A 24214-nucleotide genomic window follows, 5' to 3' on the forward strand; every position below is an offset into this window, starting at 1 on the left:
TTCTATCCATGATAAAATGCTATATGTATTTGTGTTTACGTGTTAATTTGTTTTCTATCGTTAGGTTTGCCTAGGCTAAAAAAAAATTTCTAAATCTGACACTGTACCCAAGCAATATGAACCCACTCTCTCTGGATCCTATAATAGATGCCGCTATTTTAAAGAACTGGCACCTACAATATATTATAGGTACGATTTTAATTTATAACAGGCACCAATAGTCGTTCAAAGGTGCCGATTTCATATTTTTCTCTCTCATGGAGGTGGGAAACTGTCAATAGGTGCCCGTTTTTTAAAAACTAGAACCTATGAGCAGGTACCTATGAGGGTTTTTTAAGTAGTGCACCACTGTTGGCAGTAACGAATTAAAAAGCAGAGCTAGGCGGCCGCAATGATGTACCTGGACCATGATGCCAAGTGTGCGTGGCCAACACTGGGGAACATTTGACCATATCAACGCCTCTCCTCTCCCAAGCTCAGTCAGAAAAAAGAACAGATCGACGTCATCGTTGGAGAGAGGTTCCAATTCTAGCTCTATGACATCCACTACGGCAGGAAGGGAGCAGGAGAGGAGGGCAGCCACGACCGCTCAGGAAGAGGTGGAGTGGAGCTTGATAGGGGAAGGGGGTGTGGAAGAAAACACCGAGAGGGTGGTGACCTCGCAAGATCCACTAGTGCATAAGGCATCGTCTACTCCGCCCCGTCGATCTTCCTCCCATGGTGAGCCGGCATGGAGAGTTGGAGGTCGAGGTTTGTCAAGGCGAGGATGGGTCCTTTCGACAACGACGCAAGGAGAACCAATTGGTGCTAAGCTCGACCCCAAGCAGCCACAGCGTGGAAGCAGGACGCAACTGTCTAGATGGCAAGTGGAGGCGAGCCTCTATGCCAGGCCTTCCACCTCATCGGCGGACAATCATTGATTCCTCCCTTGGTCAACATTGAAGAGATGAGGACAAGGAAGCTAAGGTGTTCATGACAAGTCAACGAGGTTCCCTCTAACTTAAGTCAAAAGGACGTGTGTTCGTGACGTGTGGTTCCATGAGGGTGGGTCCCACTTATCAGGGATCCATGTCCCTCTTATTTAAGTTAACGTAGTTTTAATTTAAGGTACCTTTGTCTACTACTATCAGTCTAGCACCTTGACGTTGGTAAGGTAGAATGAAATTTACAGTAAAAAAAGTAAATTTTGTAAAGCTACAAATATTTTAACTACGTAAAATAATAAGATTTATAAGGTGTTGAATCACAAAATTACAGATTTGATACTAAAATTATCATAAAACTACAAATTTAAAACTAAGTATCACATAACTACAGATTTAGTAACAAAAATATCACAAAACTATAATTTTAGTAACAAAATTATCACAAACTATAAGTTTAGCACCAAATTAATCGTAAAACTAAACATTTATAGCTAACATAATAGTAGTGCTAGGAATTTAAGCTATAAATAGTAGTTTTGTGATAATTTCAATATTAAAACTGTAGTTTTTGTGATATTCAGCTCTAAATTCATAGTTTTGTAACAATTTTAGTGTGAAATATGTAGTTTTATAACGATTTTTTGTGCGGAATATGTAGTTTTGTAAAGCTATAAAATAGTAGTTTTGTGATAATTTCAATGTTAAAACTGTAGTTTTTGTGATACTCAGCTTTAAATCCATAGTTTTGTAACAATTTTAGTGCGGAATATGTAGTTTTGTAATAGTTTTATAGGTTTTGTAATAGTTTGGTTAAAATACCTGTACTTTGTCAAAATTACTTTAAAAATAGATCATCAAGCAAGTGCTTAGTCATAGTGGAATGTGGGAACTAATCTATACTGCAATCCTTCAGATCCGCTGTCGCGTGGGACCCACCTGTCATCCCTAAGAAAGAAACCGCACCGCGTGCACCCAAAAAAAAAAGGAAATGCTGCGAAAAACAAATAACGCGCACGCCCGCCGGACCTAACCCACGCCGTGCCGGCCGCCAGACGCCACTGCTCCGCCCGCCTGAATTCACCGCCGCCGCCCTCCCCCACGCCGCCATCTCCACGGCCCTCCCACGCCACCGAAGCCACGCCGCCGCGCCGCCCGCCTCACCTCACCGCTGAGCCGCACTTCCCCCCGCTGCCTCCTCAACTCCTCGCCGCCGGCCGGTACCCTACTCCGCTTGCAACCGTCGCCATCGGAGCCGTGGATCCGTCGCCGCCCTGAATTTCACCTGCATCCGCCCGCTTGTGACGTGTTTGATTTTTTTTTTGTCCCCGGTGATTCGATTCAAATTCAATCTGATCCTTTGTTGGTTTTGATTTTTTTTGTGTTCTATATGTTGTTCCCTGTGGTCGTCCTTTCGCCGTGTTCGGTTGTTGCAGGAGCGGATTTGATTGGAAGTTCCCAAGTCGAGGTCTCAAGGAAGAGGTCAGTTTCCCGTCTACAGTCCGGTCGTTTGATTTAGTCACTTGGGTCGGTGATTGATTTCAGATTTGAGTGGTTGATTACAACCTTCAATCGATGGATGGATGATCATCGGTTTCTATCAGTCCTTACACGAGGTGATTCGATACCCTGGGTTGATTGTTATTTGTAACCGCTGATCTGGCTTGTGGTATGTGTTTGTGCTCCTCTAGATGATGCAGGAAGGAGAGTGCCTGTTGAGATGAACCGAATTGGTGGAGGTTTGATTATTATGGTCCAGGTTCATGGTTGCTTTGATTATTAGTTAGATTCATGATGAATAGGGGTGGTGGAGGTTTGCTTGTTATGGTTCATGGTTCTTTTGATTAGTTCATGATGGTTTTGAAATTATTCTGACACGAAAGTTTGTGGTGCCGTGACAACCCTCACTGGATTTCCTTTGGTCAGATCCTCAAAATGTGCAGATTTCTAAGTGGTTTCGAGATAGATGTACGAGAGATTGTCAGATGGAATAGCAATGCTTTGTTTGGATTCTGACCCCCCCCCCCCCGCGCGATTTGATTTATGCCTGAAAAGTCTGATTTGGGCCGTTGGTTGTTCTTCAGAATTGTTGGAGTTGCATCTCATGGTGAGTCCTATTTGCTGCATGAATTGGAATCATACATACAGGCCGCTGGCAGTTCTTTTTGTGTGATCAACAATTCCCCTTAATCAAATTTTCCATGTTTTTCGTCAGTAATTCTTAGTTCTTGCAGATAGCACATAACAAAGATGGAATTTGCAACCCAAACCTGCCTCGGTCTACGAGCTCAAGACAGGCTTTATCCCTATGCACTCAATCTTTAATTCATGTTTTCTGTACTTAGGCTACTTTCTTCCAAAATAATATTCTTGCTCTCTGTAGGTCTCTGAATAGGAGTAATTTTTTTATGGCCCGTCTCAGTGAAGCACACCACCATTTTCTCTTCAATTCGTCATTAGAAGTTAAATACTTACAAAGTTGAATTTCTTCCCAAATAAATGTTCTCTTGCTTATTGCAGGCCTATCTCATAATTTTGCAAGACCAACCTTCACCGAGTGAAATCTTTAAATCACCGCCATTCTCTTCAATTCATCATTAGAAGTTAAATACCTCACAAAGATATATTTAAATCCAATCTATTACTCACTACAGGTTTCTACATAATTTCTATGGCCAATCTGAGTGAATCCTTTAAATCATCTCCCCTTTCTCTTCAATTTATCATCAGAAGTTAATTGCTTGCAAAGTTGAATTTCTTCTCGAATATTTGATGATTCTGAACAAAATCTGCTCGAAAGTTGCCACAAATGGTCTGAGAGAATAGTGAAATAAGAAGAAAGTAATTGGCCGAAAGAAAGCTCTGCATTCGATGTACACCTCAAAATAATTTGAGTTTTTGCCGTTCCATATGAATTCATTGTTAGCTGCAAGTTTCTATACTAGATGAACAATTCTTACATGTGTGCGGAGTGCACTAAATTTCCCCTGAACTCCCCTGATTCACAAGCATTTTTAATAGATAAATACCAGCACTTTTATGCATGTGCTGCTTCCTTCGGTGTTATGTATATATTAAACTTAGAAGAATTTCTTCTACACAATACAGTTGACCTTTTATTGGTTCATGTAAAATTTAATTGTTCTGTTTGTTTCTTTACAGGGAAGCTATGAAATTATGAGAAGTAGCATGCCTAAGTTGACTCTCTTCTGCTTGATATGATGTCCTGAACATGCATTGTTCAGGTGAGCATAGTTATCTATATTGAGATCCCTTCCGCATCGTGATCGCGTCCGGCCCACACCCCGGTCATGGCCATTCTGTCCTCTAAACCTTCCAGATAAACAATTTAAGTACGTCTCCACTGGTATATTTTGGTATTCATTTTTGGATTTTTTTTTCTCTTGTCTTTTAGAACTTGCCAATTTTGTTGTTTCTCAGGAAATAGTTAAATGAGTATTTTGGCTTTGCTGTTTATCACTACCTAGGAAGACATGTCATGATTTCTTTTGCTTATCCAAAGTGTCAAACATTTTATTTTATTAGATCCTATGCTAAACTATGTAACTGCTGCTGATATCATTTTGTAATTAATACTCTGCATTTTGTCTACATGATTTTGAATCGAGGCAGCAGGAGCAAAACAGCTTTGTTCGAAGGACTCAATGCTAGGAATAGCATGGGGTTAAGGCATTGAATATTCCTCTCCCATGCTCTGGACCGTTTTTCTGTTGGCGGTCTAAGTCAGGCATTGCTCCAGTATTAGCTTTTGGATGGCTTTAATTTTATTTTGTGAAATTTGAATCTGATAAAAGTACATGAATAAAAACTTATGTTATTTCTTATTTCATCATTGTAAACTATGAGATCAATCTAGCCCCAGGAGGTGTTTGACAATATTTGAATGTTTATTGAATCAACTACCTCTTGGATATGGGATCGTCTGAGAAAAATGTGTGTTCAATGATCTATATAGATTCTCTCCACTTCTGGGGCTACAGTATTGAGCTTGTTATGAAAATCAAAGCTTGAATTTCCATAAAGAATCATAAAAAAAGCCACTTAAAGCATGTTGTATAATATCCAAGGTACTTTAGTTATTCACTGGAAGGGATCAAGGTAATATAAAGCCACGGTTTTGTATACTATACCTGGCACTTCTGATATAGGGAATAGTTTTCACTTTTAGGGAACTACCGATAAATATGTTTATTTTTCCAAATTATCACACCTTTTTTTCCTGGACCATTTATCTTTCCTATGCTAATATAATTATTTGGAAAGTCTCGCAATCGTATTATCTTTTCTCTGATAATATTTCTTTTATATATTTCACAAGGTTGCATAGCTGAAAATTTGCAGCCCAAACATTTCTTCTTTAAATGGCATCCCATAATTAAATGTTAAACTGTTTCTTGCTAACTTATGTATTTTTCGAGCTTGCATGGTGAACCATCAATTCTGAATTATTTGTACTTGTCTGTTTTGTCAATTGACATTCAAGCAACCAACAAGCACCTGAAGCTATCCTGATATACAAACCCTGTGTGGTCTATCTATAAATGCCGATATTCTTTTTATTTGTTTGAATCTTTAGATAGATAATACGCCTACCACAACGTTTTCTTGAATGTGTATACATTGGGAACTAGCATGTATACTTAAAATCAACAACAAGAATGTATGTTAATCCATACATAAATATATCTATCTGGATTGGATGTAGCCAATCTGTACATGTACTAAATTTAAAATAGCGACGGATAATAATGATTCTTCCATAGGAGTGTCCATGACATTAAAAATGCCATTGAAGAGGCAAATGAACACACAAAATATTAGGCAAATAAAAAGGGATTTGCAACACCAATTGGCACTCCTAATGCTTAACATGACTTTTGTGCACGATCTACATAACAAAAACTTTTATATATGTCTATCCGTGACGTGCCTTGCACGTGCACGCTCACTAGTAATAAAAATGGACCAGCTGTGGAGGAAAACTAAGGTGAAATTTTTTATCTTTTTAGATCAAAGAACATGGTATATGTGGACAACATAACACTACCTGATGTCAAAGAAAAAACATAACCCTGTGTATGTTAATCTGTATAGCTGAGGCATCCACCAGAGCATGCATGTGCAGTATATTATTGGTTGAATTTGGAAAACTAGAATACGCACCATATAACATATATCGGTCAACATTATCATAATCCCCAAATAAAAAAGATAACTTTAACAACAAAAAAGATGCATCTGGCATGCAGCTACTAAATCCAAATGAACAAAATTCATATCTCCCAAACAATTTTGGTCAAAATGGATTAAAAACTCAAGACGATGTCAAGAAATGAAAAAAAAATCGACATGCTGCATCTGCCTATTTAAAGCTCAAGAACATTCAGAAGAATGGCGGCGAAACCAAACACAACAATCGCATGATCAGCTAGAGATCGAAACAGAGAAAGACCGTGACCCATGGCGAGCGGCGGCGGCGGCGTGAGGCTGAAGGCCGGGACGCGGCCGCCGTGGGTGGGGCTAGCGGCGGCGGTGTGGGTGCAGATGGCGGCGGGGAACGCGTACACGTTCCCGCTCTACTCGCCGGCGATCAAGGCGGCGCTGGGGTACACGCAGCAGCAGCTCGCCGTGCTGGGCGTCGCCAAGGACGTCGGCGAGAACTTCGGCGTCGTCGCCGGCGTGCTCTGCAACAGCTTCCCGCCCTGGGTGGTGCTGCTCGTCGGCGCGGCCTTCTGCTTCGTCGGCTACGGCGCGCTCTGGCTCGCCGTCAGTGGCGCCGTCGTCGCCATGCCGTACTGTTTGGTAAGCACTCATCTGATTCCAACCAGAATTCAATCTTTGGTATTTTCAAAACTTGTATTGGGATGCTGATATGGCGATATTTTCAAAACTTTGGTCCAAAATTTTAAACAAAATTTAGTAACAAATATTACCAAAATTCATGAAAAATTAAAAATTTTGGCCGAAATAATATCATATCGAGGATGGTGATATGACCGAAATTTCAGACCCTGATTCCAACTCCATCAGGTTAAACTACATGAAATAGTTTCTTTAAATGATTTTTCGAGAAATATTAATCACTCTTATTTTCTATAGCAAGTTTATAAAAATAAGACTATATAAGTACAAACGAAACTATTTTAGCAAATCTAGCCATACCATTTTTAACTATTAAAAATAATTCTCCGTTTTATATTATAAGATGTTTTATTTTTTTAAAAAAAATTATTTGAGTATGATTAAATTTATAAAGAAATGTAGGAAACAAATATACTATCAAACTATAGTCAATATATTAGATTTAATGAAACTAATTTAATTTAATGATATAAAGAGTAAATCATCAATTTTTCTATGATCAAATCTTTTACCTTAACAAAATCTCAATTAAGTGCAACAAAGGTTGTATTAATTCCGATGCTATTGATGACATCACATAACAGCTATGGATTGTGCTAGCAATGGCAACAAACAGCAACGCGTGGTTCCTGACAGCCGTGCTGGTGACCAACATGCGCAACTTCCCGCTCCGCCGCGGCGTCGTCGCCGGCCTCCTCAAGGGCTACATCGGCGTCAGCGCCGCCCTCTTCACCCAGGTCTTCTCCGGCGTGCTCCACCGCTCGCCGACGAGCCTCCTCCTCCTCCTCGCCACCGGCCTCCCCACCATATGCCTCGCCACCATGTACTTCGTCAGGCCCTGCACGCCGGCGACGCTCGACGCCGCCACAACCGACGCCGACACCGAGGAAGACGGCCATTTCGCCTTCACCCAAGCCGTGAGCGTCGTCCTCGCCGTCTACCTCGTGACAACCACCGTCCTCGGCAACGCCATCAAACTCTCCGATGCAACCAGCTACACGCTTTTCATCGTCACCGTGCTTCTGCTTCTTGCGCCGCTCGCGATCCCGGTGAAGATGACATTGTTCAGGAGTTCGCCGCGGCGGCGGAGTACAGAAACAACGGAGGAGCCATTGCTGATCCCGCCACATGTGGTCGTCGACAGCGGCGGCGATGGCGACGAGGAGGAATCTGACAAGGTGGATTTGCTGCTAGCGGAAGGGAAGGGGGCGGTGGTGAGGAGGACGAAGAGGCGGCGGCCGAGGAGAGGGGAGGACTTCGAGTTCAGTGAGGCGCTTGTCAAGGCTGATTTCTGGCTGCTGTTCGTTGGATACTTCATTGGAGTTGGAACGGGTGTCACCGTGCTGAACAATCTGGCACAGATTGGTGTTGCTGCTGGTATTGGTGACACTACGGTTTTGTTGTCCCTGTTTGCGCTTGGTAACTTCTTTGGCCGCCTTGGTGGAGGTGCAATTTCAGAGAAATTTGTCAGGTATGTGTGTTATATGGAAAAAAATAGCTAATTTTTAGAAAATTTTGTTGAAAAGAGACCGAAATTTTTATAGAGTTATTGGCCTGTGCATTGTAACGGTTTTTTTATTCGGTTTAGTAAAAAGGATTTGGACAGAGTGGGTTGATTGGTCTTCTATACTATGGTTGGGTTTTTAAGAAATCGGTTTTATAAGATGGAAGTATTTTTAGAGGATGAAGTGCGGGAGAGGAATGGAAGGTCTTTTTTTTTTAAGTAGTTGAGAAAATCAGAACAGTCCAAATATTTATTACCAATTCTTTTTTAAAGAAGTGTTATTCTGTTCTGTGGTTAGGTCGACATTGTTGGTTCCTAGGCCAATATGGATGGCGTTGACGCAAACCGTCCTCGTCGTCGCTTACCTCTGTTTGGCCTATACTCTCGGCCCAGCCGTCGCCTACGCTTGCACGGCCACCGTTGGCCTTTGCTACGGCGTGCAATTCTCAGTGATGATTCCAACGACCTCAGAGCTGTTCGGGCTCAAGAACTTCGGCCTCTTCTACAACCTCATGTCCCTGGCGAACCCGCTCGGCGCAGCGCTCTTCTCCGGTGAGCTCACTGGTCGACTATACGACGAGGAGGCCGCGAGGCAACAACATTCTGGTGGTGTGTGCCTTGGCCCAGGATGCTTCAGGGCCGCGTTCGTGGTGCTCGCCGGTGCCTGCTCGGTGGGGACGGCGGTGAGCTTGGTATTGGCGGCAAGGATACAGCCGGTTTACATGGCTCTCTACTCTGGCGGGTCGTTCAGGTTGCCTAACGCGTCACAGCAACATTGAGCTTTGCATTTCTTTGAATTGAGTTGTTGTTGCATGTCACGCGCGCGTTACATTAAATTTTGGATAATTGGATTGCTAGCTTGGTTTGTGAATATTGATGACATGCATATTATTGAAAATGGTTTATGATATGTGAACAAGGGATTTACTAGTTTGGTTTTTGGGATCTTTTTTTTATGCTGGTGAAGTTTTAAGTTTGTGAGTATTACCTTATAGATAATAAGAAGAGTGTTCTATATGAAATTACGAAATTCGCTAGTATGTCACAAAGTTTAGTGGCGTACTCACTTTTACCACAAAGTTGACGATTATTGCAGATTATTCATAAAGTTGAGTGGGAATGCCATATCATCCTTTAAGTACTAGAATTACTCTCGTCTTCTTCTCCATCTTCTTTCTATCTATCCCCTCTCGTTCTCAACTCTTGCGGCATTGCCACCACCACTACTCCCATATCATCCTCAACTCCTACGGCATTGCCACCGCCACTGCTCTCATACTGAGCTTTTGATGCTTGTCAACCTGCCTCAATGCCATTGTCTACCCTCTCCGAGCTCTCCGTAGCCGCTACTAGAGCTCGCTTGCTCTCGTGCTTGCTTGCCTATCGGTGAATCTACTGTGCGTGTATGCTCGGCCGCTGGCTTTGCCGTCAGTCGTTCGCTGCGCCGATTGCTCACGCGTGCTCGCCAATGTTCAGTCCGTTGCCGCTCGTCCTTGCGGCAGGCGCTTGCTAGTGCTCTACGTCAACAGCTTGTCGATACTCAGCCACCATCTCTCGCCAGTGCTCTACTCACGGATGCATGTCGTCGTTTCGTCGAGAATCCAAGAAGAGATGGGAAATGAAAGAAGATTAGGGTAGAAAAAGAAGGTGGGGGGCAAACGAGGGTATTCTGCTGAACTTTGTAGCAAATCTGTAATGCCACTTAACTTTGTGGTAGATGTTGAGTATGCTCTCCAACTTTGTGGCGTATCAGAATTTTTCATGAAATTTGTTTATTTGTGTTGTTCTTTTCTTATGAAAATGACATTTATTCAGAAATTCATGCCAAATAATTTGGATGATGCAGACCGTATGTTTTATAAAGGAGCTACGAATTGAAAAAAAAATACATCTCATATTCACATACCCATTGATCAATTTAATTTATGTGTTGTTTTTGTCCCATGTTAGACTTCTTCGTCTTACATTAGGATATCTCAATTTCTATCTGGAGATGGCTAAATGATTTCTGACATCAAATTAACAAAAGATCGTAGATGAGATCGATCTCTTGTCAACATCGGGGCTGTTCAAATTAATGCAATTTTCAACCATACTATTTTTTAAGTAAAGTTGTCAAAAAAAAATATAGTTTGTTACCAAATTTAATAAATACAGAAGAAATCCTTCCAAAATTTGGTAAGGTTTATTTTTGGTTATAATTTAAACAGGCCCATCGACATGGCAAATGTTCTCTCTCTCTTTTAGAAACTATGGCAAGTGTTCTCGTTGGGGAAAACGAAAACTGAAGTGAATTTTGGCCCAGCCCAAACCACAAACCTAAATCGACAAAACAAGTCTTAATCAATCACAGGCCGATCTGCGTTAACAGAGAGGAAACAAAATCATCCCCCAACCACAAAACCAGATATCCGATATTCCTTAACTAATCAAAACCGGCCACAACAGGTCCTTAGGTGGTTTTGACTCCGGTTTTGGCCTACGTAGCGGCTGAGTCAGCATGGGACCCATGTGGACCCCGCATGTCATGATGCCACGTCATCTCTCTTTCCCCTCTTCTCTCCCTTCCTCAGATGGGGCCCGCTTGTCAAGTGTCTCTTCTACCTCCCTCCCTGTGCGCCAACACAGAGAGGAGAGGAAGAGTAGCGAAGGACGACGTGGCTCCAGCGGCCGGCGGTAGGGAGGTCATCGGGGCGAGGAGATCCGACGACCGGCCGGACCAGGCCTGCGCCTCCCGCCGAGCCCGTTCGGGCTGCCCATCCTGGGCCACCTCCACCTGCTCACGCCGCTGCCGCACCAGGCGCTCCACCGCCTCGCCGCGTGCCACGGCCCGCTCCTTTACCTCCGCCTCGGCTCCGTCCCCTGCGTCGCCGCCTGCTCGCCGGTTGTGATATTCTGTCATGGTAATTAGCAGTAGATGGACAGGCATCAGTGACACTGCCGAGTATCCATACCGGTTGTGATATACTCCCTCCGTTTCATAACGTAAGTCATTCTAGCATTTTCCACATTCATATTGGTGTTAATGAATCTAGACATATATATCTATTTAGATTCATTAACATTAATATGAATGTGAGAAATGCTATAATGACTTAAATCGTGAAACGGAGGAAGTAGAAATAGAATAGGCGGTGATACTAATTTCAGGTAAAACGAAATGAAATCACAGTACAATTCGCATGACATAATAAATCCATTGTTGTTAATTGACAGCGCTACGCTACGCATACCATTTACTCTGAGCAAATCATACACCAATTGATTCTAACAAGTTACTATACTCTACTCTGCAAGCAACTGGTTAGGAAATGAAAAAAAAAAGGAAAAAGAAAGCAAGGATCGAATCTAAGCAGCTGATTCCAACGAGCAACAAGGAAAATGGGGGTAGAAGTAGAAGCGGGGCGGTGAGACCAGAGGATGGAGGCGCAAATCGGTGAGCTCGGAGGCGACGCCACCCGCCACCTCTACCTCGATGCGGCCCCGAATCCACCTGCTCCGGGCGCGTGGGTCTCTTGGTGGCCGGGAAGGAGAGGCACGGGATCGACGATCTGGTGGCGGTGGCGGCGGTGGCCCGACGAGGAGGAAGAGGCGACACGGGGCGGGGAGAGGAGCAGCCCGCTGTGCCTCTGCGGCTCCGCTTGATCTCCGGCGAAGCTCCTCTACCGCCGCCGGCGGCTGGTGGAGAAAGGTGGACCTCCTCGCCCCGACGACCTCCTCCCCATTGCCGGCCGGCCGCTGCTGCCGAGCCGCTGGAGCCTCGCCGTCCTTCTGAGGAAGAGACACCTCTCTTCTCTGTGTTGGCGCAGGGAAGGAGGTAGAAGAGACACCTGACAAGCGGGTCCCATCTGAGGAAGGATGAGAAGAGGGGAAAAAGAGTTGACGTGGCATACTGACACGTGGGCCCCATGTGGGTTCCACGCTGACTCAACTGCCACGTAGGTTAAAACCGGAGTCAAAACCATTAAAGAACCTATTGTGACCGGTTTTGATTAGTTAAGGGACGCCGGGTATCTGGTTTTGTAGTTTAGGGACGATTTTGTAACTCGAGGACAAGTTGAGGGACCTTCGATGTACTTTTTCCTAACAGAGATGTGCTTTAGCGGCTAAGCCTAAGCTAATTACGGCCCACGACCACGAGCCCGGCTGAGGCCCAGGGCCCAGAGCCCAGGGCCCATCCTCTGCGCCGCTGCCACCTCCTCATTTCACCTCGCTTATCGCCTCCCAAATCCACTCGTCCGTCTCCCTCCACCCATGGCGGCCATGGCCACCCCGCAGCAATGCTGGCTCCCCACCCGCGCGCGCGCTCCCCCTCCTCCTCCTCCACGCGCACCCTCCTCCGCGTCCCCCGTCTCCGGAGCTCCCGCCTCCCTCCGCTTCCGTGGGCGCCGCGCCGCGTCGGCGTCGGCGTCGGCGGCGAGGAGGAGGAGGGGAGCCTCCCTGCCCTGCTCCCCCAGGTAGCATACCAGCATCACTTCTCGAGAGTAAAATTGCGCCGTACGCGCTTCATCCCGCATTGGCGGAGGAGCTCCGCTTCATTTCGATCTTTTTTTTGCTTATCCGCTTCGCAGGTGCGCGTTGGAGACGGCTGGCCCTGGCTTTGATCCCCTAGGGCTGTACAACGATGGGCCTTCGAGGAATGACACGCAGTCCCCGCTGTCGAACTTCTTCGGAGTACTGTCGCCGGTGTTCGGGAGCTCGAGCGGCGGCAGGAAGGAGAAGTCCTATGGACGAGGAGCAGCAGGTTGCCAAGTTAACCCCTTCCTATTTTTTGTGCGTGTAACTTTGAGAATTTGTTGTTAAATGCTTTTGGAATATCTGTACTAATTTACCTATGCAGTACCATTCTACATCATTGTAGGAGCGTGTTATTACTTATTAGGATAAATGCGTAGTTTGAGCTGAAGACGATGTTATGTTAGTAAATTGTTAGTGAAGAAATTATTGAAAATTTTCCATCTAAGTAATATGATGAAGTTCTGAGAGAGCTACCATGTAATTTACGTAGTACTTAGATTTTTTTTAACACAGATGTAATCTGGTAATGGTAAATCCTAGAGACTTCAGTATGCGTGAAAGGAAACCTCTTGATTACACATGGTTTTGACATAATGTTATCAGCAGGATCTTGCTTGTTATAAATATGTGGAACTACTACTCTAACTTTTCATGTTGTTTGTAAAATTAACTCAAGTTATGTTCATATTTTTCTATCAGTGCAAAAACTTATTTTACCCATGCATGCCTCATAGGCTGTTACTGTTCAATTACTTACGAGCATTGACCTATGTTGTTCATGTATCTGCAGCTTGAATCCACTTTAAGGCTCAGTTCGTTCCCTCCCTTTCCCAACCTCCCTTCCTCGTTTTCCGCGCGCACGCTTTTCAAACTATTAAACGGTGTGTTTTTTGCAAAAAAATTCTATACAAAAGTTGCTTAAAAAAATTATATTAATCCATTTTTGAAAATTTTTTTAGCAAATACTTAATTAATCATCCGTTAATCGCTGCTCCGTTTTCCGTGCGTGGGAGTGAGGTTCCCAACCCTCACTCCTGAACGCAGCCTAATAAGTTTAACCAACTAGAATTCCTATTTAAAATGTGTCTTAACCCAAGTAGTTCCCTTTTGAGCAGCTGCAATTGAAGATAGTTCCATTGACATTGGTGACTTCTTCAAGGGTCCTCTACCTGGGAAGTTCTTGAAGCTCCTTGGTTATTTGGCCTTGTCTCGACTTGGTATTTATATACCTCTGGGTGGAGTGAACCGGGATGCTTTCGCTGGTAATCTTGACCAGAACAGTCTACTAGGCACTTTGGATTCTTTTTCTGGTGGAGGTATTGGCCGACTTGGAATATGCTCCCTTGGCATTGTTCCATTTATCAATGCACAGATTGTGTTTCAGCTTCTTGCACAACTTTATCCCAAATTGCAAGATCTTCAGAAAAAAGAAGGAGAGGCAGGAAGAAAGAAGGTTCTTCAGTATACAAGATACGCATCTGTTGGTTTTGCAATTGTCCAGGTTAGATTCTTGGAGCACTTATCATATTTATTTGTCAACATGATTGATTGAAAATTGGAAGACGTGGGATGTCGGTTTCCAGGGTGCCAAGGGGGTACAGTTAGTCTCGTCTAGATTTCGGAGTACTTGAGCAAACATATCTATATGAAGCTCTAGAATATTATGTCGCTAGTCGTTACATTATATACCAACTGACCTTTACTTGATAATATACCTTTAACCTTTTTGACTTGTATTGAACATGTCACAAAATATGACTGTGAATCTTCCAGATTTTAGGAATGCTGGGTGCTTTGAGAAGTTAAAGTTTTTTGAGAAACTATATTTTTTATACAGCAATGACCTAGCTCTGGCGTAGAGGACAAATGCTTAACATATCACAAATACTCTGGAACTTATTTCCACATGCTAATTGGCAAAGTAAATATGCTGTTGAAGCACATAAAATAAAAATCAACCTTTTGTTTTACCCAATTAAGTTTGTGCTGTTAAGTTAACTATGGAAAAACTCTGTTCTGCTTTGCCTGGTTGTACTATACTCCTAGTACTTCATAGTATTTTGTGGTTATTAGTTACAAAATATTCCTTAATTTGATTGAAAATTCGGAATGTTCTAGTACCTTCCTGGCTGGTTTCTTTAATTTGTTTACTTCTTGCTAGGCTATTGGGCAAGTTCTTTTTCTTCGTCCTTATGTTAATGACTTCAGCACAGAATGGGTCCTCACATCTGTGACACTACTGACGCTTGGATCGGTGTTTACAACTTTCATTGGCGAAAGAATATCTGATTTAAAACTCGGAAATGGAACATCTCTTCTTATATTTACAAGTATAATATCGTATTTACCTGCATCGTTTGGAAGGACAGTTGCACAGGCATTTCAAGATGGGAATTATGTTGGGCTTCTGACAATCATATTATCGTTCCTTTTCTTAGTTCTTGGGATTGTTTATGTCCAAGTAAGCAGGTTTTAATTTGTCAAGATACATATGGAATTCCTCTCAAATTGCTCATTGCTTATTTGAGATCACTTGGGTGGTTTCAGGAAGCCGAGAGGAAAATTCCGCTAAATTATGCTTCTCGATACAGTAGTCGGAGTGGAGGGCTCCAACGATCTGCATATCTACCATTTAAGGTTTGCTGTGCTTCCATTTAATTCTATTTAATGTCTATATTTCCATATATTTTGTGCAAGGGTTGAGTTTGAGCTTCAGCTTTTAGTTGATACTCTGGATGCTTCTCATTTGAATACTTACAATTCAGAACTTTCTCCAAATTTATTGATAGTATTACATTTGCATTGTGACTTACCACATGTTGGAAGAATGACCTATCTTCATTTGATAGTTGTGGTTTCGTGCAAAATAAGGGATAATTCTGAAAGTTGGTATGCAGACTCCTAGTTGTTATTCTTGATTATATGTTGTCTGTACTCTTCTAACCGTTCATTTGAATGACACTCAATTCACCTTTTTGGTTCACTTTCTATTTTTCTTTGTTTATTACTTTAAACCGTTCCATTGGCACTTTTGGGTGTCTGACTTAACAATCTAAGGGCATGTTTGGGGGAGCTTCTAGCTGTTGCAGCTTCTCCTAGAATCAGACGCTCCCCCAAACAGTCCAGCTTTTGGTCTAGATTCTGAGAAGCTGTAGTTGTAGAATCTAGAAAATGAACTAGAAGCTAGAAGCTGGGAAACTCAGCTTTTCCAGATTCTCAGAAGCTGCCTACCAGCCAGTTGCTTCTCAGAATTTTAAGCTCTCCAAACAGGCCCTAAATAACTTTGTAGAGGGTGTATGGACGAATTAAAGCCAGAGGATATCACCCATATGTTCTGACTTAACAATCTAAATAACTTTGATCTAACAAGAGTTGGAGCCTGTAGGACCAAGCACACAATTATTCTGTTATTTTTTAGCAAATGAAATAAGATCAAGCTTCTAATATTTTTTTTCTTAACCTCTCTCCATCATTGGGAGTCATAATTGTTCTAATTTCCATTTTATTTGATTTTTTATGTCCTACCTTACAAATTACCAAAGGAAATATTGCTTATGACTTACTATGCTACCATTATGAGCAGGTCAATAGTTCTGGTGTCATGCCTATAATATTTTCTACATCTTCTTTGGCTTTGCCTGGTACTTTGGCACGATTTACTGGCTTAGAGTTTCTTAAAAAGGCTGCCATATCCCTAAATCCAGGAGGTAAACAAGGAGTTTCTATAATTCTTTTGAAATTTGTTGTCTTTATATGGGAGATGGCAATGCAATAGACATTTTGTTTGCATGTAAATCACTTTCTGTTAACTTCATGCTGCAGGTGCTTTGTATATTCCAACTAATGTACTGCTTATAGCCTTTTTCAATTACTATTACACCTTCCTTCAATTGGATCCTGATGATCTTAGTGAGCAATTGAAGCGGCAAGGTGCTTCAATACCGCTTGTACGGCCAGGGAAAAGTACAGCTGCCTTCATAAAAACAGTGAGTTATTGTTCTTCCATTAGAATAAATATTGTTCTTTCACCGCATCCGAATTTTTAGTTTATGTGCATAATGTATATGTTCCTGCTCATCAGCTCATTCTTGTCCATCTGCTTGGTTAATTCGGTGCAATGGTTGTCTGTTACAGAAATTGGCAATGGTCCTTATCTTTGTGTAGTTATCAATGGAAACTGTTTTCGTAGTGACATGATGTATTAAAGAACTCCAAAACTCAGGTTGCAATCCTCTAAAGAAGTCAGTAACCACTAAACAGTCTGTTGTCTCCTCTGCAGTGTTAGATTCATGTGAGGCACACCTGTTCATGAAGATATTCTGTTTTCTTTATCATAGGAAATTTGGAGTTGTAGTAATTGCACAACTTATGCCAACCAGACTGGTTAAACTCATTCATGGCTCATATCATCAGAAAATATCCTAGATCCTATTTATAAGTATCTTGTGGTATGGCCAAATGCTAGTCTTTGGTGGTGGTAAGGTCATTTGCTACATTCAGTTGGTTCAGAACCACATACAAGAGAATTTAGGATGCAATTTATAGTCAAGACTTTCATCCTTCTGGATTTATATAAATCATAGATATTCCTATGTTGGTTATGTGATTCATAAACTGTATGATGTAAATATGCCATCCCTTGGACTGGACAACATTTCCCTCTGTTAGCGGGCATCCTTACTACTTCTATCTTTTTGAAGATCACAGTCAGTAACTTTTTTGCCAGAACTGATTGCTGCGCAAGACAGTGGGACATACAGTTACATTTGATATGTTATGCATGTGAGGGGCACCTTTTACTTTCTTGCTGCGTATCATTTTGGAGAAATTGAACATAAAAATCTCAAATTCAATAAGAAATCCAATCACAACTAAAGTATATCAAGTACTGCAAACCATTAGCTTCTATATTGTGCACTGAAATTAAATTATCTCATTGCAGGTTCTTAGTAATATATCTGTCCTAGGATCTGCCTTCCTTGCTGTTTTAGCTGCTGGACCATCTGTGGTTGAACAAATCACTCACTTAACGGCATTTCGGGGATTTGCTGGTACATCAGTGCTTATCCTTGTTGGATGTGCAACAGACACAGCTCGGAAAGTTCAGGCAGAAATAATTTCACAGAAATATAAGAACATTGAGTTCTATGATGTCAACCGTTTTGACCAATGATTAATGACACTGATCATTCTTTTCAACTTGTACCAAATGTTCTGTTGTATTATAATTGGGTCATGTGGTAGCATTTAAGACTGTTCAATTTTATGCCCGTTTTCCTTCTATCGTGCATATCACTTGTATGTTTACTTGAGGAGCAGAAACCATACATCCTTATGTACATAAATATATTAGAATTATTTACCTCAGAATATGAACTTTCTACCATATTGCTCAGACCTCATCAGCTATAGTAGAATTGGCTGAGTACTTAATACATGTTGAGACGATGAGAAGCAGTTATTTTTGTTTTACATATGAGGCTATTGCAAACTCTAATATAGCTGGCATATGCTTACTTGTGGACGTGACCCTCCCCACATTTGGTAGCCTTTTCTGCGATACAGTATTTAATAATTTAAGTGAGCACTAAGATAACTAAGTGAACAGTTATTGGCGAATGAGAGTAAACATCCAGGAACTATAATTATCATACAGAAACGATCACCACTTGTATAATTAGTACGTTACTATTTGCATCATTTGATTATATTGAATGCAGTTTGTGTTACTCTGGATGATGATCTTCAGAGAAATCAGGTTCTTCAGGTCGCTCCTTCTGTGCTTTTTTGAATATTGATGCTATTTTTGAGACAGTAACTGTTTCTCTGTGTGATACAGTGCTAGAAGAACCATTAATGTCCTCACATCTCGTGTCATTGAAGTCATTGACCAATGAGAAGAATGACTTCCACCTGTTGCTTAGACCTACTTCTGCCATTTTTTGTCGATTCTGGCGCCTTCGCCATGCTGATTGGATAAAGCGAGCGGCCCATGTTCTCCACTGGTATGAGTGTAACCTGAATGTGTGCTGCAGGTGCTTGGAATGCATCATCCTGAATGTGCTGGCTACGCACTTAATGTCATCGGCTTGGAGGGAGAATGCTTCCAATTCGGCAATTGTTTTAACAGTTCTTGTTGATGATGGATAGCTGTCTCTAGAGCTGGGAAGCAATGCCCATGTAAGCAACTCCTCACCACAAAAATCACCTGGTTTTAGGATGATGGAGTTGAAGAAGCCAGTTCTGCCACCATCTGTTGTGGAGCTCTCTAGCTTGCCACGAATAATGAAGAGCATCACCTTGACAGGGTCTCCCTCACGGGTTATGTAGGTGCCTTCAGTGCGAAGGAAGTAGGTCATGCGTTCACAGATGGCATCGAGTAGTTGATGGTCCATTGCAGAAAAAAATGGCACCTGAAATTAAAATTGAAGGGAGCATACTTTAGCTGATCATTATTTTAGGATATATGTTTACTGTCTATCATTAGTTTTTGTTCATTTTTGTCCTTAAACATGAAGAGTAAGGATGAGTAAAGGTGATGCTTGTGATTGCAGAAGATATTTGCAGGAACAGGACTCACGTACACGTTCGACAAGATCAAGGCACAGGTACCGTTTTATATCTCGATGAAGATCTGCTGGTAGTTGTCTCAAGATTGAATCCTCTTCAACTCCCTGCGTAGCAAACCACTTGTATTTGAAGAATTGACTGATGCGGTATCGCAGCTCATCAGGTATTTGATGATCTATCATCCAATCTTCCATTTCTGTTTGCCACATTCTCCAATCTTCAGTATTTTTAGAAAGAGATCTCATGTGTATCTGTGAAGCATTTCTTTTTCTTATTTTGTGTACTACATAAGTATATAAAGTGTTACTGAAAGTGTTTTACAAGATAAATTACCTGCATGTTGCCTATTAGTTGTGCAAACAAACCAATGCTGAGAAGGGTTAACCCTATTGCAAATAGGTTTTCACCAATGAAGGAACTAGTCACCAAAGGATTGCCATACGTGCTGTCACCAAAAATATATACAAAATAACATTTCAGTAATCTCAAACCATGATAAGTCTGCTACAAATATTGCAAGCAGCATGAAAGAATTTGTAAGAACAGGTCATTATGAGGTTGATGCTAGATAATAATTGCTTTCTGGGTGTAATGCCTTTTTGGAGCTTGAAAAATTGAAAATGCATTCAGTAAGTATCGAAATACGAACGTCAACTGTTGAAGTCCCCACCACAGGGAGTAGAAATATTTCTCAGAGAATGAAGCTGTGGTCACTCCATTTTGTATTGCTTGAATGAATATGCCATAGTTGATACTGACACTATTGCTGTTGGCGTTACAATGTGTGAACACATTTGTGCTATTTGCCCAACTTTGACTGTTACTTGATGTGGCATATTTGCAGTCAAGGAAGTGTAAATCACACAGTCCTTTGTGTGCCATTCTGTCCTCAATAGAGCACTGTGTTTCCCAGCATGTCTTTTGTCGATCCACTGCAGTTAGATAGAATATTGCTCCAACCACCTGGTGGAAACATGGCACAAGTAATGGTTTAATGAGATAAGTTGCAACTTTTTTTCTATAGGATGATTTATGTTTGGCATATTTTCCAATCGTTTATTTGATGAAGTGTCTTGACTTAAAAATGCCTAGTGAAATATTGACGACATTAATTCTAGCCAGGTTGTATGGGGCTAAAATTTATGTTTTGAAATGGGCCATGATCCTAACCAAATTGTCATTTTATCTGTTTGCAGCAATATCTGCTGCAAATATGCTCAACGTTATTTATGTACTTATAAAATCATTATATGACAGTTGTTTTTGTAATCCAGGCGAAATAACTAACACTTACGTGACTTGCCACCAAATAAAGAACTAGACTGTAGATAGCTCCTTCCCACCCATTTTTTGCGATGAAACCCACCATCTCCATGATACTAAGGCTGAGAAGAATTACGATGTATAATCTGATGGCAGATTGGACCAATATTATAAGAAAGAAAGGGGCATTGATATGCTTGAAGCTGATAGATGGCATGGCTATCCAAACAAGAACCTGCACATAGAAAGAAATAATTTACCAGCACAAAAAATATCACACCTTTTTCTGATTACTGCTGTACTATTTCCAACTTTCAAATGAAAGAGACATACTTGTGGAACTGGCAATGCAGCTACTAGGTCAATGAAGAAGTTTGTTCTGATGTATCTATTTGCAATCTTTTTAGGATCTGTGACAAGCTCACCCCTGCCAAGCACTTTGGAGCTTGGATCAACATGTGCAGTGGAGAAACTTATAGCAATATGAGCTATGAAGAATATGTCAAGAAAAGACCGTAGACAAGTGAGTATAATGGCGAGATGATGGTCCATTGTCATACACAACTGGCGGTCTCTGCGCTCAACAATTGGCAGGAAGAAGAAGAGAGGATCAATGAAGTGAGAAGCAACGCATGAGACGAGGAAGACACGGTTCCACATCAGCACAACATTGCCTCCAGGGTCTAGCATACTCTCTTCGCGGCTTATCCAGATTCTGGTAAAATCCTTTAACTTGAGCACTATCTTGCTGCTCATTGTTTTAACTGAACCTGTGGCCAAGTTATTCTGTCTGTGTCTTGCTTCGTTCTCAATAAGATTAAGCCTGCAGAGTAAAAAAAATCAATGAAAAATTATACGACCTAAGTACAAAGAACTTTACTTTTTTGTTTCCTGGAGATGTTTATAGTTACAGCAATGTTGGTCAACATATGATTCTGCAATCATTGTACTTAAAGACTGGAGGTAGTTGCCAGTGACTTGACAATTGGCAGTAAATTAATAATAGTCATTGAGTAACTCATGTGTTGCTACATTTGTAATGACCTAATTGTTTATAATCAATCTTGTCAGTACTAAAAGGTGAGTATCAACATTTTCTAGTAATCCCTGATTAATGCATTTTTTTTTATAATTAAACGGTCTCGTGAAATGCATTCATTCCAAACTTGTATCAGTATATTGTCGGTCTGTGGGGTTACTGTTTTATTTTCCCCGCTGTGAAACCTTAACTGTGATTATACCGTACTAATGTACTAGCCCAATGTTGTTTCTCTATAATTCAATGCAAAAACGATTCCTCATAGGTCAATCTGTCTCTTTTAGGCTCTTCTTTCTTACGCTATATCCAACTGAGTCCCCTCTTAACTCTTGACAGTACTTTGCCTAATCTTACACTTTTACAAATGACAAGCTCATCCTAGTCTCTTTGCTCTTGGAAATTCTTTAAATGATTATACATGAGACCTTGTATGTATATGATCTGTTCGATAATAACACAGAGATTCCTATATTCCTTAGAAGCACCACGAGGTGCTGAATACGTTAGTCTGTGTAGAAAATATACCTATCCAACGCTAAGAAGTGTAGTACCACCTCAAACATTTTTTAAGCTCTAGTACGATGCAGCAAATGAAGGTGAACTGCGTTAAATATATGAGATCCCTATTTACACCTAACTGAAGTATCAGACAGTGATAAAATTAATGATTTAAAAAGACAACAAAACCTCATTAAAATTAATGTTCAAGGTGAAGAAAACAGAATTATCGGTAGGAAAATAACAACTTAATTAATGCTTGTAAATAACGAGCAAGTTCTCATTCTAGCAAAAATATCAATTTGAAAATAAGTCGCTAAGCGAGCAGCTGGTGCATGATTTGACACTTCAAAAACTTTACACTCATTTGCGTCAAGGCTCAACTTATTCGGTTTATATAGAACATACACCATCCATCCCATAGAAAACCAACCTCTGGTTAGGTTTAAATTCCAAAAGTTGTTTTTTTAGGATGGAGGAAGTAAAATACAAGTAAGACAAAAAAAAAAAGAGAAGATGAAACAAACTAGTACTTGAGGAATTCTTTTGGAAATAAAAATTGCACTCTGTTGTTGAAAGATTCAAGCTCAAGAGCAAACTGAATTTATCCCCCAAAACGTCTCATGAAACTCCTGATTCAATACTACATCAAATTTCAGCGAAATAACTCGAGATCATTTGACACATCATCAAACAATATGTTGAACTCACCTCATGTTCTTGTCAATCGATCCTTTTCTCAAGAGCTAAGCCTCCTCATCCACAGCCACCAATCTCGTCTCTTTGCCTTTTATCTTGCACATAAAACCGAATTTCCTAGAGAACACACTCAAGAAAAATTCAATATATATAACCATAGAATCCCACACATCATCACTCACTCTCTAGCACGAACACAAAAGAGACACGGGATCGACTGCCATTATCTAGAAGCTTCTAGAACCTCTCCTCTTGGGAAAACAATGGAGACAAGCTACCTAGGATGAGAAAGTAAACCACTCGTTGTAGCTAGGAACACTGGAGAGAGAGAGAGAGAGAGAGAGAGAGAGCGAGCGAGCTAGGACTTCCTCAGGTGACTGCTTATAAATATTCTGGGAGTATGGGACAGGTGCACACTATTCACCATTGCATAAAAGAAATGTGAAGTCCATATTTCTAAAATTTATATTAGTATTATTAATCTAAGATCAGATCAGAGGAACGGGATAGTGATGACTTGATAGAAGAAAGACTTGGAAGAAGGTAAGCATATACAAGTATTTTTTGTTTTTTTGTTTTTAGAGCTTAGGAAGTGGGTGAGTCAGAGTGTCTTGATAAGATGGCACCTACTGATTTTCTTTCTTGAATAATATAATGTAAAATTTTTGTAGGGTAGATCTCAAGAGGGACTAAGGTAGGGCGTTTGCATTGAAGCAAAGACTCATTTTGGACTAGTTTTCTAGTATTGTTTGAAGAGCTTGAGCTTCATGTTAATTGTTAAAGCCACCAAGATGTTTAGCTCACATAAGCAAGTGTGGCTGACATACAATTTACTTGTCCTACTTGCGACGTACTACCTCTATCCTATAATATACGTACTAACCTAATACCGGATGAGATGTATTCTAGCACTATATTTGGATTCATAGTCCTAAAATTTATCTCATCCGGTACTAAATTGCTATATTATAGATAGAGAGAGTCGCCTTTAAAATTTCAGCGTACTACTATACACATAAGTGTTTGAGATTGTCTAATTAGAACGGAATCAGTATATTTGTCAACAAAATTGCTTCCATATAATTATATACTTGTAATATATACTTTTAACAAAGCAGAATAAAAAAAAATCCTTCCCCCGACAACACATCACAATGCACTATTGCAACTTGCCCTACCTTAAATTATCCTATAGAGATAACTAGGCATGCTTAGCTCACTCGCTTCAGCAGTTTGTCTAGCTAAGCTTCTCAGCATTGTAACAATTGTTTTCCCAAGAGCAAAGATAAGAGTTGGTTACAGATAAAAAGGTGAACT

At 41.1% G+C, this 24214-nt stretch overlaps 3 protein-coding genes and 2 long non-coding RNA genes across 6 annotated transcripts; 3 read left to right on the forward strand and 2 right to left on the reverse strand.

Moving 5' to 3' along the window:
* The first annotated feature begins 1909 nt into the window (after positions 1-1909).
* Positions 1910-4857, forward strand: LOC4345096 (uncharacterized). The gene is made up of 4 exons (XR_010734618.1): positions 1910-3030; positions 3158-3577; positions 4086-4276; positions 4557-4857. It is a non-coding gene; the product is annotated as an uncharacterized lncRNA (long non-coding RNA).
* A 1466-nt stretch (positions 4858-6323) lies between these two features.
* On the forward strand, positions 6324-9205 carry LOC107276316 (protein NUCLEAR FUSION DEFECTIVE 4). The gene is made up of 3 exons (XM_015794099.3): positions 6324-6746; positions 7391-8277; positions 8609-9205. Exons 1-3 carry the CDS (start codon positions 6405-6407, stop codon positions 9087-9089), a joined length of 1710 nt encoding a protein of 569 aa, XP_015649585.1. The 5' UTR covers positions 6324-6404; the 3' UTR covers positions 9090-9205.
* A 1431-nt stretch (positions 9206-10636) lies between these two features.
* LOC112939875 (uncharacterized) lies at positions 10637-11934 on the reverse strand. Its single transcript, XR_003243794.2, has 2 exons — positions 11725-11934; positions 10637-11205 (listed from the first exon to the last, which is right to left on the reverse strand). It is a non-coding gene; the product is annotated as an uncharacterized lncRNA (long non-coding RNA).
* A 609-nt stretch (positions 11935-12543) lies between these two features.
* LOC4345097 (preprotein translocase subunit SECY, chloroplastic-like) lies at positions 12544-21556 on the forward strand. Of its 2 annotated transcripts, NR_186339.1 has the most exons (10): positions 12544-12767; positions 12882-13054; positions 13944-14329; positions 14990-15289; positions 15376-15465; positions 16412-16535; positions 16651-16814; positions 17771-19008; positions 19383-19436; positions 21069-21556. NR_186339.1 is itself a non-coding variant. In NM_001422515.1 (8 exons), exons 1-8 carry the CDS (start codon positions 12565-12567, stop codon positions 17999-18001), a joined length of 1671 nt encoding a protein of 556 aa, NP_001409444.1. In that variant the 5' UTR covers positions 12544-12564; the 3' UTR covers positions 18002-18213. The 2 variants fall into 2 exon arrangements, 1 of the variants encoding a protein (NP_001409444.1); NM_001422515.1 differs by lacking the exons at positions 19383-19436; positions 21069-21556 and having other exon boundaries at positions 17771-18213.
* On the reverse strand, positions 18191-23257 carry LOC9268834 (protein CNGC15b). The gene is made up of 7 exons (NM_001422519.1): positions 22910-23257; positions 20995-21484; positions 20693-20896; positions 20048-20361; positions 19732-19843; positions 19413-19649; positions 18191-19241 (listed from the first exon to the last, which is right to left on the reverse strand). The coding sequence occupies exons 1-7, from the start codon at positions 22912-22914 to the stop codon at positions 18555-18557; spliced, it is 2049 nt and encodes a 682-aa protein (NP_001409448.1). The 5' UTR covers positions 22915-23257; the 3' UTR covers positions 18191-18554.
* Between the last annotated feature and the right edge of the window lie 957 nt (positions 23258-24214).

This window comes from Oryza sativa, chromosome 8, assembly GCF_034140825.1.
Source record: "Oryza sativa Japonica Group chromosome 8, ASM3414082v1".
Taxonomy (NCBI): domain Eukaryota; kingdom Viridiplantae; phylum Streptophyta; class Magnoliopsida; order Poales; family Poaceae; genus Oryza; species Oryza sativa.